Source organism: Lonchura striata, chromosome 4 (assembly GCF_046129695.1).
Source record: "Lonchura striata isolate bLonStr1 chromosome 4, bLonStr1.mat, whole genome shotgun sequence".
In the NCBI taxonomy this organism is placed as follows: Eukaryota; Metazoa; Chordata; class Aves; order Passeriformes; family Estrildidae; genus Lonchura; species Lonchura striata.
In genome coordinates, this window is record NC_134606.1 from 71,444,099 (window position 1) to 71,458,258 (window position 14,160).

The following is a 14,160-nucleotide window of genomic DNA, read 5'->3' on the forward strand; positions in this document are numbered from 1 at the left end:
TTCACCACTAGCAAATTATGAGGCACTGTAAAAATTGTATTTATCCACATAATTTTCTATAGCCATTGTTAAATGGAGACATGTGGAGGAGAGGAGGTTGCTTCAAAGTACCTGTGCTCCTGTATATGTGGGTATTTGGAGTAGTTTGGATCATGGAGGGAGAGGTTTCATCCCTCAGTGAGGCAAGGACAGATTTGATGGTGTGACCAAGCTGGCTTTTGAAAGCAGCGCACACAGGCACCCTGAAATATTTCCAGAGGAGGCTTTGGCATGCATAGGGATATTTTCTGTTAGGATTAAGGTGTCCATACACCTGAGCATTTCCTCCACCAGCCTGATGCCTTTCTCCTCTCACCTCCAGGTACCAGATCCACACAGGACTGCAGCACTCCATCATCCGGCCGACGCAGCCCAACTGCTTACCTCTGGATAACGTCACGCTACCTCAGAAGCTCAAGGAGGTTGGGTACTCCACGCACATGGTGGGCAAGTGGCACCTGGGGTTCTACCGCAGGGAGTGCATGCCCACACAGAGGGGGTTCGACTCCTTCTTCGGCTCGCTCCTGGGCAGCGGCGACTACTACACCCATTTCAAGTGCGACAGCCCCGGGATATGCGGCTACGACCTGTACGAGAACGACAACGCCGCCTGGGACCACGACAACGGCATCTACTCCACGCAGATGTACACGCAGAAAGTGCAGCAGATCCTGGCTTCTCATAACCCCAGGAAACCCATATTCCTGTATATTGCCTACCAAGCTGTCCATTCGCCTCTTCAGGCACCAGGAAGGTATTTTGAACATTATCGCTCGATAAACAACATCAACAGGCGGCGGTACGCAGCCATGCTGGCCTGCTTGGATGAGGCCATAAACAACGTGACCCTCGCTCTGAGGAAGTATGGCTACTATGAGAACAGCATTATCATTTATTCTTCTGATAACGGTGGGCAGCCAATGGCCGGAGGCAGTAACTGGCCGCTCCGAGGGAGCAAAGGCACCTATTGGGAAGGAGGTATCCGCGCTGTCGGGTTCGTGCACAGCCCCCTTCTGAAAAACAAGGGGTCTGTATGCAAGGAGCTGGTGCACATCACAGACTGGTTCCCCACGCTGATCACGCTGGCGGAGGGGCAGATCGATGAAGACATCCAGCTGGACGGCTACGACGTGTGGGAGACCATCAGCGAGGGCAGGCGTTCCCCGCGGGTGGACATCCTGCACAACATCGACCCGATCTACACCAAAGCCAAGAACGGCTCCTGGGCCGCTGGCTATGGGATCTGGAACACTGCCATCCAGTCTGCCATCAGAGTGAATCACTGGAAACTGCTGACGGGAAACCCGGGCTACAGCGACTGGGTGCCTCCGCAGGCCTTCAGCAACGCGGGTCCCAACCGCTGGCACAACGAGCGCGTCTCCTGGTCAGCCGGGAAAACCGTGTGGCTCTTCAACATCACGGCTGACCCCTACGAGCGTGTGGACCTGTCTGCCAGGCACCCCGAGGTGGTGAAGCAGCTGCTGCGGAGGCTCTCGCAGTTCAACAAGACCGCGGTTCCCGTCCGCTACCCGCCCAAGGACCCTCGCAGTAACCCCAAGCTCAACGGAGGAGTCTGGGGGCCGTGGTTTAAGGAGGACGAAAAGAAAAAGAAATCAGACAAAAGCAAAGGTGCGAATAAGCAGAAGAAGATCAAGAAGAAGAAGAAAGCAAATCGGAAAAAGGGGCAGTCGTTTCACTGCCGGTCACGTCTTGCTGGTGGGTAAACTCTAAGCAGGCTCCTTGGCCAGGCTTGAGTCAGCCTGGCCCCACTTCTTGAACTTCTGATGGAATAGACTAGAAATGCCAGTTCTGCACTATGAATGAAAATTGTCGTCTTTTAATTTTGTTTCTGATTTGACCAGCACAAGATACCTTAGCACTCTGAGTGACCATGTGACAGACTTTCTCCTTCACAGGATGAGTGGTCCTCACCCATCACCAGACACATTCCAGATAACAACAATGATAGCATCTTGTTTCAGGAAATGTAGCTTTGATGGACAAATGAGGTTCCTTCCTTAATTAGCTGGAATCTTTGGAGAGCGTGGAGATATTAATGGCAGATGTTCTCAAACTGACAGATAGCTCAGAGGGAGAAAGGAGAAGCAAAACACGAGAACCTCTGTGGTCAGTGTTAGTCATCAGCCTATGACATGTTTTGATACAACACAGCAAAAACTGAAGCTATCAGGTAACTTTGTAGAGGTGCTGGGGAGGGGGACATGGTAGGAGGAAAGCTGCTTCAAATTAGATTTTGTCCATCTTAACTAATCTGAAATATTTTTAACATTTCCTAGATGTCCTGAGCTCCCCCCATTTGCAGTAAAACACATGACCAGCGAGCGCACACCTCGTGTAATTTATTACAGGCATGAACAAAAACACATCACCAAAGTGAATGTAATATTTAAACACTTTAGGATAACTAAACAACAATATGTAAAATATATAATTTATTTTACAGCACAATCCTTATTTCTCTTCCATTAAAATTTCCTGGCTGATGCAAGGTACCCCTGTGGGTGCCAGGGTTGTTTGGGTTCTTTTAACGTTGACTTTTAAAATTTTATTTCCACCCTGTCGTTCAGAGTTAGTTTATTTAACAGATTCATATCCTCAGAGTACTGTAAACCAAGGAAATACTGTATACACTGCTAGGATGAGGAAGGAGAACAATTCAGGTGCGTCACTGCATTATGTATTTGCCTTCAGTGGTTTTGAATGTAACAAAGGGTTTATTTAATTTAGGAGTCCCATGAATATTGTTCAGTTTCTGTACAGAAGCTAGGCCATCTTGATGTTTGGGGGGGAAATTCTACTTTAAACCTTTTATTTATGTACCTATTAAAATAGTTTATTTTTATGGCATTCATAAAAGTGGTCTGCCTCTTTTTTTGCATTCAGGACAGGAATTCTGGCCTAGTTTGTTTTAAACAAATTCAAGTAAGCTGTTTCATTACTATTATTTTTGGTGCAGGGATGTTTTATGACATTTTGCTTCTGAAACAGAATTTCTTCTCTCAATACATACATCATTTGAGACATTCTTCAAAGTTTGCCCTTTTCCAAGGTGTCTGCATGGATGATGGATGCACGGACTGGCTGCACATTCGTGGTGATCTGTGGTAATTGATAAAATGCACACACACATATAAGCTTCAAGATTAAATATGTTAAGTAGAATTCATGATTCATTTGTTGAATGGCTATAACTTGTTTTGGTAACATTTCAGATAAGCCTGCTTTTCAGCAGTGTGTCACTTAACTCAGAAATTACATTTATATAAATGGATTATGGCTAAAAAATTGAGCATTCCTGAAATCAGAAATCTGAATGAAATACAACTATCAGCACTTCAGCAACCCCTGACCTTTTCAAAAGGCAGCTAACTGCTGGTACATAACTGCCAAACCCCAGAAAATTTCATACTAAAATATGTAAAGCAGACTAAAGCTGCCATTAACAAATCACAGAAACAAGTCAGGCAGCTCTTAGAGTTACTTCTGTAATGAATATACTGGGGACGACACAGAAATGGACTTGGAGAATTGCATGTAAATAATAATTATAAAAGAATGGTGTGCATCTACATAAGTGCTTAATATTGTCACTGTTATTTTTTATGCTGTGTGGTCCTTAAGATTACTAGTTAATTCCTTAGAAATCTGTCTAGCTTTTCGTCATATCCACGTTATCCAGTAAGTAATCAGGAACTTGGATGTTCTATAAATTCTCACTCTTTAAAAAAAAAATGTGCCATTGATGTCCTTAAAAGAAATGAGAATAACATACTGAGATATTATACTCTAAAATGTGATCTATAAAATTCTTATCTGTGAGGAGATACATTTAATTTTCCAAGGTAATTTTTAAAAGGTGAAAATTAGGTGTATAAGTTAAACTGTATACAGAGAGACCAAGATATTTTAATTTATTGTGGATTAATAGCAGCAAGGCAGGGTGATAGAGTGTTATCCTCATAGAATTAATTATTGCGCTTTTCTCTGAAAGTTTTATGGTGGCTTTGGCTTTCATTGGACCAAAGCAGCCAGAGAACATTTTTCTCTGACAGCATTTTATTGTATAATTATTTATATCTGTTCTCTCTCAGGCAGAATGGGAGTCCTTGAAAGTAACCAGTGCAAGGCAGAACAGTGGATCAGTTCTCTGTGTGTTAAATAAATGTGCCACGAGAGTAAGTGTTTGTAGAGTACACGGTGGGAGTACATTTCCAGTGAATCTGATACTTTGATCTAATAGAGGGCAAAAGTTGGCTTTAGAGTGGGGTAGACAATAGCCACAATTTAGCTGCATTCCTGAGTGTTTTGCTGGAATGCTCTGTGTCTGCTCTCACACACCACTTGTTGTGTCACTGCAACAGCGCAGTGGTCTCTGGTTCATGGGGATGCTGTGTAGCTCTCAAGCCCCACTCTGTTTGCTGAGCTCTCAGTAGCTCATACACTGTCCCAGCAGGATTTCACAGCTTGTTTACATCTGCACATATGTTACATGCCCACTCTCTGGGAAGGTTTGATGGGTAAACACTGGAAAAGAGACCTGGAGAAAGGCTGGGTAGGGGACAGACAGCGAGGACCATTTACTTATGATTTTTCAGGTTGTCTCAAGCTTTCTCCAGGTAAGGTGTGGGCATGGGGAAAAGGCAGGTTGGATATAACTCTGATCTGGTCTTAGAAACACCCACACCTTCAGAGAGCCAGCCTGTTCTTCAGAAGAATGCTGTCTTTTTCAGGTTTTCTCAATTTTATTTTAAAGCTCTTCACAAACAATCTTCTAATGGTAAGATAATTTTAACATCATCAGTGACTTTTAAAGTTTTATTACCAATAATATTATTATTGTGGTTGTGTTGTTGTTACTTAGTTTGCCATAAATGTGGAGACAAAACACTCTTCCACAGCTACAGGTAAAGAAGAGTGGAAGGCAGTGCCAGGAATGGTGAATAAAGCAGAACTGTCAGTCCTTTCCTGCAGGGAGATGAGAGGGGACGGCTGTATGGGTGTGAAGCTCAGCCAGACATGCAAACTTTGGAGCACAAAGGCACGCTGAGGTTCTCGGTGTACAATGTATTTGGAGAAGAATGTAGAAGAATAAAGAGGAAGAGAAAGGAGAAGGGTATGTAGGTAACATCCTGGGATCAGCACACCCCGAGTGCCTCTGAGCCCACGGCAGGGCAGCCCCCGGAGCTCGGGCGTGTCCCGGGCTCGGCTCCGCTCCCGGGGGCTCCCCAGGCACGGCTGCCCTCGGCCGCGGGGCCGCACGGATGCGTGGCACCATCCTGGGTGGGGGGACAGGCCAGCATCTTGGGAAGAGTCTGGTGTGGGGTCAGACAGACATTTTGTGCCAGGCTGTGGGTGGCTGTGCCATTTTGTGAGATACCATGAATCACTCTGCCATTTTGTGGCAAGCTGTGGGGTCACTCCACCATGCTGTGTCAGATACTGAATTCCTCACAGTGGTATTCTTTCATGCAAATGGGGGTGCTGGATCTCCCAGGTTCTACTCCGAATGTGGTTCAGGAAATCTCTGAGAAAAGAAGGAAAGAAAATTACTTGTAGTATGTTTTATAGGATTTCTTTTTTCAGCTAAGGAGATCTCTGAAGAAAGGGCTATTCCTTTGCTGATTATTGATGTGCACTATAACCCAGTACTGGAAGAAGTACCTGTTGGTTTTCAGTACATAACACTCCCAGATGAACACAGGTTCCTTTTGTCATCTGCCTTTAAAGCCAGTGAATGTTCATCAGTGACGCTGAGGCAAAGTGAGTAAAAATCTGGTTTACTTCATACTACAGACACTTTTAATTATGCAACCAATGTTAGGTCTATTTGTCCAAAAGATAACATTAGCTCAGAAAAAGGCACTGGGACATACAATGTACCTGTTTGCTATTGATTTAATGAACTCTAGTCTTGGGACAGCAGGAATATTTCTATTGCCATTCTCCCTTTTATTTTCTTGTTTCCAAGAACAGGCAGAGAATGTGTATTTCCATGAGGGTTAAAAAAAATCCTGAGATTTAATTTAGCAGTTAAATAACACAAGCTCCACTTCACATCCCATTCTGTTCAGAGGAATACTCAATAATGTACATGATTTTCTTTCTGTGGATCATACGTCAAGGTTTGATGAAGTGAAGGATTTGTGTCAAAGACGGGCCAATGTGAAAATACCAAAATGCTCTTTTTTCCTGCATTGTGCTTCCTGTTTTCATCTCTGCCAGGCAAGCGAATAACAAAAAATATAAATACAGATGACCACATGAAAGGAGATATAATTAAGTACCTGGATTTGAATTAATGGTGCAACAAAAGTATAATCCATGATATGGCTTAAAGTTATTTCATCAATTCCATTTGTTTCAGGTATAACCAGGGCAAGGTTGCTGAAGTTTAGCTTGTGACTGAAGTAACAGAACTGATTAACCACTGTTATTGTGAATTTCCATAACAAGGGGAGAACAGGGTCCTGAAATGTCATCCTGATGTAGCCTGAAAAATACTTTTTTATAATTCCTTATAAACATCAGTGTCTCAGTAAAAGTCAAGTATTTAATCACTTGAAATCAGTGCAGGCCATGACGTTTGTTGTCGTTCCCTAGATTTGCTTCAAAAGATCACTTATGAGCATTACTTGGCAAGAGTGTATTTATTCCTCCTTAAATGCAGCTTGCTTCTTCTAGTTAAGCTGAGTCAGCATGGAACAGTGGGCAGGAGAAAGTCAAAGCCTTACTCTGAGCATAGGAATGGTTCTACATCGGCAGTGTGCAGGGCACAATTTGGAAATGGACATCACTAGTGACAAAACATCTGTGTGAATTTGCCAAAATCCAAAGCAAGAGACTTAATTCCTTTTAGATAACCAAGCTGCATTTGTGGTTTTTAAGATGGCTGGAGACGAAGTGTGGCTCTGTGAGAAGTTGAAGAGCACCAAGCTGTGACTGCTGTCAGAGTTTGAATGAAGAAATTGCACGTTGCTTAAAAGGAGCATTTTGGGACAGTGAACTGTATGCCATTAAAGAAATGCTTCATATATCATCATCTAATTTTCTTCTAAAGAAACACAAGCTTCAAAGCTCTGAATATTGGCAAAACTTGAAGGGCATAACTAGTAATATCTTACCTTTGGGCAGCATTCTGAAGTCTTTCTCTCACGGCATACTTTTTTACAGTAATTGGTTCCAGTTTTATTTTGGTTTTCATCAGCAGATTCTATTACATTTTGTCACTCTGGATGGAAGGAATATAATTGGTGTTGATAAAAAGCATATTGGGTCGGTGGTGTTTATCTTCACCAAATTGTTTAGGCTCTCAAGTGACCCCTAAGCAATCTTTTAGCAGACCCACTGCTAGTACACCTAAAGAATTGATCTCTTATTACTCTGTGGCTGTGGAGAATTTGAAAGAAATCCACAAAGAAGGATTTAAAAAAGTACAGAGGGAATACATAGCTCTGGCCTTCAGCCCAGGTGACTTCAGCATCTTTTGTCTTTAAATGTGATTTCTTTGAGGTTTTTACTGCTGCTAGGTTTTTTTCTTTTCTCTTTGCAAGGAAAAAGGCTGCATGATTAATTCTGCTTTCAACACTGGACGTGAAAGTCTGCTTAGAAAGCCTCTGTGTGGAATGGCAGCAGAGAAGAGCAAGAAGTGCCTGCTTTTTGTGAGGAGGAACACACTGTGCTGTTTCCCCTGCCACAGCCACAGAGCCCTCACCAGCTGTTATTCAACTCCTCAGCCTGTGAGTGTGCCAAGATCCAGCAGTTATCCCAGGTAATGAGCGAGTTGCGATGAAGTGGTACCCTGTGTGGTTCCTGTCTTTGTTTCCCATCACTTTCTTGCCCTACAGCTTGACTGAACATGTGGGGTGCTTTTATTGAAATCTGTGGAAAAGTCTCAGCAGGCTGAGATCCCACTGACATCTGTTTCTTTCTCATCCATGCCAGAGGCCAGCATGAGGACCTGTACTAGGAGACAGTCTTTGAAACCCACATGGAGTCGTGTCTTTCCTATGGTAGCTGTGGTTGTTCCTCAGAGGCACACAGGAAACATTTCCTATAGCAGAGTCCTAAATTTAGCTGAATTCATAAGTATGCAATAACCATTCTCACTGTCCTGGCTGCTTACACCGTAGCCTTCTGAAATACACAGTGTCTTCCCAAAGGCATAAGGTCCAGATTGCCATTTCTTATTGTTGTCTTCAAGTCCCATTTCATTGCTCAAATCCAGGAAATTCTGTTTAACTAGAAGGTAGCTGTTTCTTGAACATGAGGAAAAACATCCACTTCTGACTTAGATCAGAAAAATATGAAAAATCTATTGCTTCCCATTATAAATCTCTTGCAGTAGTTAATATCTGAGGTAAAGGTATAAATGCCTTCTTTCTACTTTGGTTTTTGGTCTGGCTACAGATTCCAACTTTATGTTATTTTTATCCACAAGACAAAGAGTCCTCTGGCACCTGCTGTTTTCCTCTCATGATTGTACATCTGTATTCCAACCTTGAATTTTTTTTTAGAAGATGGACAGATTGACTTCTTAGAGTCTAATCATTTTATGGCACTTTCTCCAGTTCCAGAGTAGGAGCTGAAGTTTTTTTACACCCCTTCTCCAGATTTCCAGTAGACTGAAGAAAATGTGAACATAAAAAGTAAATAAAATATTCCAACATCAGTGTCCTTCAAATGATGTACAGGAATATCACCTCCTGAGGAGAAAGCCCTGTGGACTGCACTGAGCCTAGAGCATCCCCTGCTGCTCTGGGCTTGGGATGGCACTCCCAGGCAGGGAACTGGCTCTGGAGTTTGTTGTTAATTTTGTTGCTCTGTATGAGACAATCTTTTACTCCTTAGGTGTTGTTTATTCTTAGAAAGAAAAGAAAAAGAAAAAAAAACCAAACAAAAAAAAACCAAACAAAAAAAAAAAAAACCCAAACATTCAAGTTTGAAAATATCCCAGAAAAAGGATTTCTTGTTTTCTTACAGCATTTCTATTTTCTGTCTTAACCCCTACAACCATTTTATAAAAGCCACCTGTGCAAAGCAGAAGGGGAAAATGTAAAAAAGATAAAGGATGCAGAATAAACTTTCTCATTATAGTTTATATCCCATGATATGCTCACAGCAGTCATGCCTGTAATGTGTAATTCAAGAAGAATACACCTGTCCTTCTTCCTTCTCTGAGGATTATATTTTCAAAAGTCACTTTTTCCCATTTTCTCATTTCAGAGGGTAGGCTCTGTTTAATTCCCTCTAATTGAAATCAGAGATATTATATTTATTTAAATATAGGCCTCAGGGTGTCATGCATAGCAGGAGTGTTTCAGTGGTTGCATTTCCCAACAGAACATGTTAAAGATCTTAGAGGTGAGTAATCAGTGCCATAAAATAGCTGCTCCGTTTCTATAGTTATGGGGAAATCTTTGTTCTGAGTTTCCTGGTTCCAAGTGCAACATGCTGGTTTGTCACTGCTGAATGAGGAAATTCACTCAGTCTCTCTTCTGATTCCAGAATTATTCAGGCAGTAATTGCCTAGTGATACTGTTTCCACAAAGATCATTTATTTTAAACTGGTTTTTGTTCACCAAGCTCTTTCAGAACATACAAACAGCAGTAGCATTGCAGTGCAAGGGAGTCAGTGCTGCTGGAAATATTACCAGGTTTGATAATCAGAGTAGGGCAGGTCTGAGAGTTTGTAGTTCTTGCTGTGCACAGGTCCAGGTGAGAGACACACTGGTGTAAAGGGACATTTGGGGAATTACTGAGGTAGGTGTGACAGCAGTAAACCAAGATTGTTCATTATGGGGAAGGCATATAGAAGGAAAGCCAGTTCAGGTGTAAAGTTATCAACACTTTTCTTGTATTCCCAGTGGAAAAGCCATGTCAGGGACTCTTTTCTGTATTATTTCTCAAGACAGAAGACTTCCCTAGGTGCGAACATGTGTTTCTGGTGCTGAGATTTATCCTGTAATGCTGTAACTTTGGTTTACCTGAAGGAAACAAAGAAAAACAAAGGTTTTGTCCACAGAATGCACTGCTCACCACATTAAGTTTCTTCTGATTAACCCAGCCCTCAATCTCTCACTCTTCCCTGGGATTTTACCAGTCTTGTTCTTTGTTCTGTTCCCTTGCAGTTTGAATTTATTTTCCTTGGAAGCAGCAGTGCTGTTCCCAGCAGTGCTGGCTGTGCACTGGTGCTGTGAGCATGTCAGTTTTTAAGCCATGCGGGTGTTTCCTGCTCTGTAATATGCAATAAACAGGTTACCCTCTGGATTGAAGATTAAATCCATGCTTTTGTTAGCAAGTTGAAGCACAGGCTTTAGCTAAATTATCCCCAATGCTTTTGCCTGGCCATCTGTTTCCAACGGAAATGAATCTTGGGCTTTAATTATAAATCTCTTATGAATATTGTTTTTCTTTTCTTTTCTATCCCAATCTGTCCTTCTGGAGATTGGTTGAACTCTGCCTGTGTCGTCTGAAAGGTGGGTGGGATCAGCAGTGTGGCTCATGGTGTGATTCATTTTTTCTATTAGCCTTCCTGTTAATGACTTTAAATCTATTTATGCTCTTGCTGCAAGTTGAAGCAAAAATCTGTGTTACCAAACCATGTTCATAAATGTGCTACAGATACATATTCATTATGAGGCAGTCTAAGTACAAACATGTTAAACCATATGGAAAATCCGCCCCCATCTTACTGAACTGTTCCAATGTTTAATTACCCAAATTGTTAGAAGTGTGCACCTCCGTTGTAATTGTTTTTCTAATTCTGATTTCCTGGTTTAGCCCTCAGATCATCTTATTATTCTTTATGTATGAAGATGTACATAGATTGAAAACCAAACACAAAAACCTCCTAGTCCAGGTGCTGCTCTCCAACAAACATTACTCATCTCAGTAAGGATTTAAAATGCTGTGTAGTTATTATTTTTTTCCAAAGAAAGGGTGAAGTAATTATCTTCATTTTAAATTTAAGTGAGGGACAGGGAGGAGGACACTGAGTGCTCTGGGCTGGGGTGTCAGGAGAGTCCTTGGTAAGATCCTCTCTGGAGCTCTTCCCTTTTTCCTGGGAGGTAAAGGTGAGGTTTTCACATCTTGTGCAGTGCAGGACAGCAACTCCTTTTTGTGACCAAGAAAGAAAAGAAAAGCTCACCGAGTTACGCATCCTGGCACCTTTTCCAGCCCTGCTGGGGAACTTGGCCCTTGCTAGTCAGCACGAAGACCTTGAGCAAGAGAGGAACTTTTCCCTGCCAGGCTTTCCTCCCCAGCAGAGCCCAGCTTGCATCAGCACGGCGTGGAGATGAGTCAGTGCAGGATGGACATGGGTGAACACTGTTAGCTGACCTCTCCAGAGACAGCTGCATTTATTGCTTCACCCCAGAACCGCTGAGCTGGGCCAGTGTTCAGCACTCAGCACTGAAATCTTGGGGGATGTGCAGGTCTTCTGCTCCAGCTTTCACCCTACCAGCTTCACTTCCCACCCCTCCCCCTCAAAACTGGTGCTTTGCTATCAGTTAGGATCATTCTCTTCGAAGGATTTCCAGTTTAGAAGGGTGCCAGGTTGTCTTTTGATCCTCATGAAGATGCTTTCTCTCCAGAATGACCAGAGTCACTTTTATCAAAACACGCTTTATTCAGACATTCTCATAGCCATGGCTTTGTTTGAGTCACCATCACTGGAGGGATTTAAAAGCTGTGTAGATGTGGCAGGTGGGGAGACAGTGGTGGCCTTTCTGCCACTGTTAAATCAGCCCATGGGTTTTCTTCCCCTATGATTTTGTTCTGCTTGTGCTTGTACAGAAAAAGTATCTCCACTAAGTGCTTGATACAGCTTTTAAAGCAGTCCTGAGAAGGTTTTGTTATTAGAAGGTTTTATAGGATGAGACAAGGAAGTATCTTCACACTCACCCCTTTCCCCCCATTTCTGCACTAAGTTCAGTGAGTGAAAATGATTCACTCTAATCTGTTCTCATTCCTTCCCCAGCTGTCTTCTTCCCTGAAAAACACAATATTTCTTTTCATATTCTCCATTAATACTGTGGCTGTGACTTCTTCCTCCCACATTCCTCATGGAGAAGTTTAACAGCAACTCCTGTGAAGAGCAGGTATCTGAGAAGCATGAGACAAAAGGTGGATTCTATCTGGTACCAGCTCTCTGCACTTCTGGGAGCCCTTGGAATGAAAGGAGATGCTCCAAGGATCATTCAGCTGGACCTATAAGTTTCTGGGCTGTGAAATGTAGAATAATACAGAAGCAGGACATGGAAGATAATGACAAGAGTTCCCCTCAAATGAAGGCTCTGGCATTACATATTCAGCCTCTGGGAAAAAATATAGATAGAACTTGTTTATAGAGCAGGAAAGATGGCTGATTCTTCGTCCACTTTTGAATAAAGAACTCTGAACAACGGAAGAAGCATTTGTGTGGATTTTTGTATGAGGAGATGACTTCAATGTATTCTCAATCACTTGTCTATGTGTATATTTAGTAGAAAACCAGATATTTAGGCAAGGAAAGGTAATCCAAGACACTTGTAACTGTTATGATGCAATGTAATCAAAGTTACTCTTGCAGTGACACAAATAGTTGTATTAAGCCTCCTGACCCTGGACTTTGGACTTTTCCATCCATAAATCCTCCTAAATCAGTAACCTCTGGGTGTTGATGGCTTGTGTTAGGCCCTCTCTACATACCAGCCTTGGGAAATCAAGCTTGGAATATTTCAGGTTCCAGCTGCTGTGCCTGGAGATGCAAGAGGTGTGTTCGGGCTCATTAAATCTGCAGGACTTGGGAGCAGTGCCCGTGGTGACACCACGGACAATATTCCACATGAAACCCAAGCACTGGAACTCCTTGGCTTGAGGCACATGCGAGTGCTCGGGAGCAGTTCCAGAGCCAACTCCAGCACGTCTCCTCGTTTTTCAGCTGCTGATGAAGAGATGGTTTGTACAAAAAAAGTCAGAAGTGAAACGCATGTCCTCAGGGAGGCTGGAGATGGAAGTAGTTCTCATGTGAGGCACCACACACACATGGACTGGAGGCTGCTTTGGAGTTTCTCCAGAGACCAGACACCTTTCCCACAGGTAGCTGAGCTTTCTCCTGCCGGGAGTTTTGTGGGGAAAACAAAATGCAGTGTCAGATGTGGAGTTCTTACAGAGGATAATATCCTTACACATCTTCATTTCCCCAGGCTAAGAGAGGACTGCTTTTGAAAACATGGATAAGCCACCTGTGCTACCTTACCACTTTAACTGTTTCCAGCTATAGGCAGAGATCTGGAGACATGCTGGATAAGTAAGGTGAGCTCTGGATTCCAAAAGAAGGAGTCTTTCCCTTTAAGCCTGCTCATTTCTTCAATCTAACACAACTAAACTGAAATACTCTTTATTTCTTTTAAACTCTGCTTCTCAATTTGCTTTTGAATTGCTTTCATCTAGAGTGCAAAATTCCAAGTCACTGCAGAAAAGTTGTCTGAGGAATATTCTTGGCAGTACTGCTAGCAGAGAGTACAGGAAACCTCACAAGAGAGTTGGTTCCAGCAGCACTGCCATCCACGTTTCACAGCTGCAGGGATGTTCAGAGCAAATCCAAACACTGGCTTTCCCTGCAGCAGAGCCACAGTTACCCAGGACACAACCCTGGCAATGTTCAGGGCCAGGCTGGATGGGGATTGGAGCCACCTGGTCCCATGGAAGGTATCCCTGCCCATGACAGGGGGTGGCTTGGATGGTCTCTAAGGTCCCTTCCAACCCCAAAATGTTCCATGGTCCCATGAAAACACTTGCAGGCAGCCCCTTGAGCTGCTCAGCATTACTGCACCAATACATTGGCCTCATCTGTGAATGAAACACATTTTCTGTTAATGGTGCAAGCTCTTGAATATCACCTTATCTAAAATGTCCTTGAGATGGAAGGGGTCCTCAGCACCCCATTTTGGCCAGGAGATTATCCCTCTGCAGAAGACACCGTGGAGGGGCTGTGAGGCTGCTAGAAGGCCAAGCCATGGTGACTTCTCTGTGAAAACAGAGAGGCCTTCATTGCAACAGCCCCAAAATCTACAGGGAGTAAGAGCAATTCAGAAGTGCATTGCTGGCTTCACCCTGTGT

At 43.1% G+C, this 14,160-nt stretch overlaps 1 protein-coding gene across 1 annotated transcript in view; it reads left to right on the forward strand.

Moving 5' to 3' along the window:
• ARSJ (arylsulfatase family member J) overlaps positions 1 to 2,907 on the forward strand; it is a 33,532-nt gene extending 30,625 nt beyond the window's left edge. The window contains exon 2 of the mRNA XM_031504670.2: positions 362 to 2,907. Coding sequence (XP_031360530.2) covers positions 362 to 1,763 — 1,402 coding nt within the window. The 3' untranslated portion in view covers positions 1,764 to 2,907. The remainder of the gene's footprint in view (positions 1 to 361) is intronic.
• The last annotated feature ends 11,253 nt before the right edge of the window (positions 2,908 to 14,160 follow it).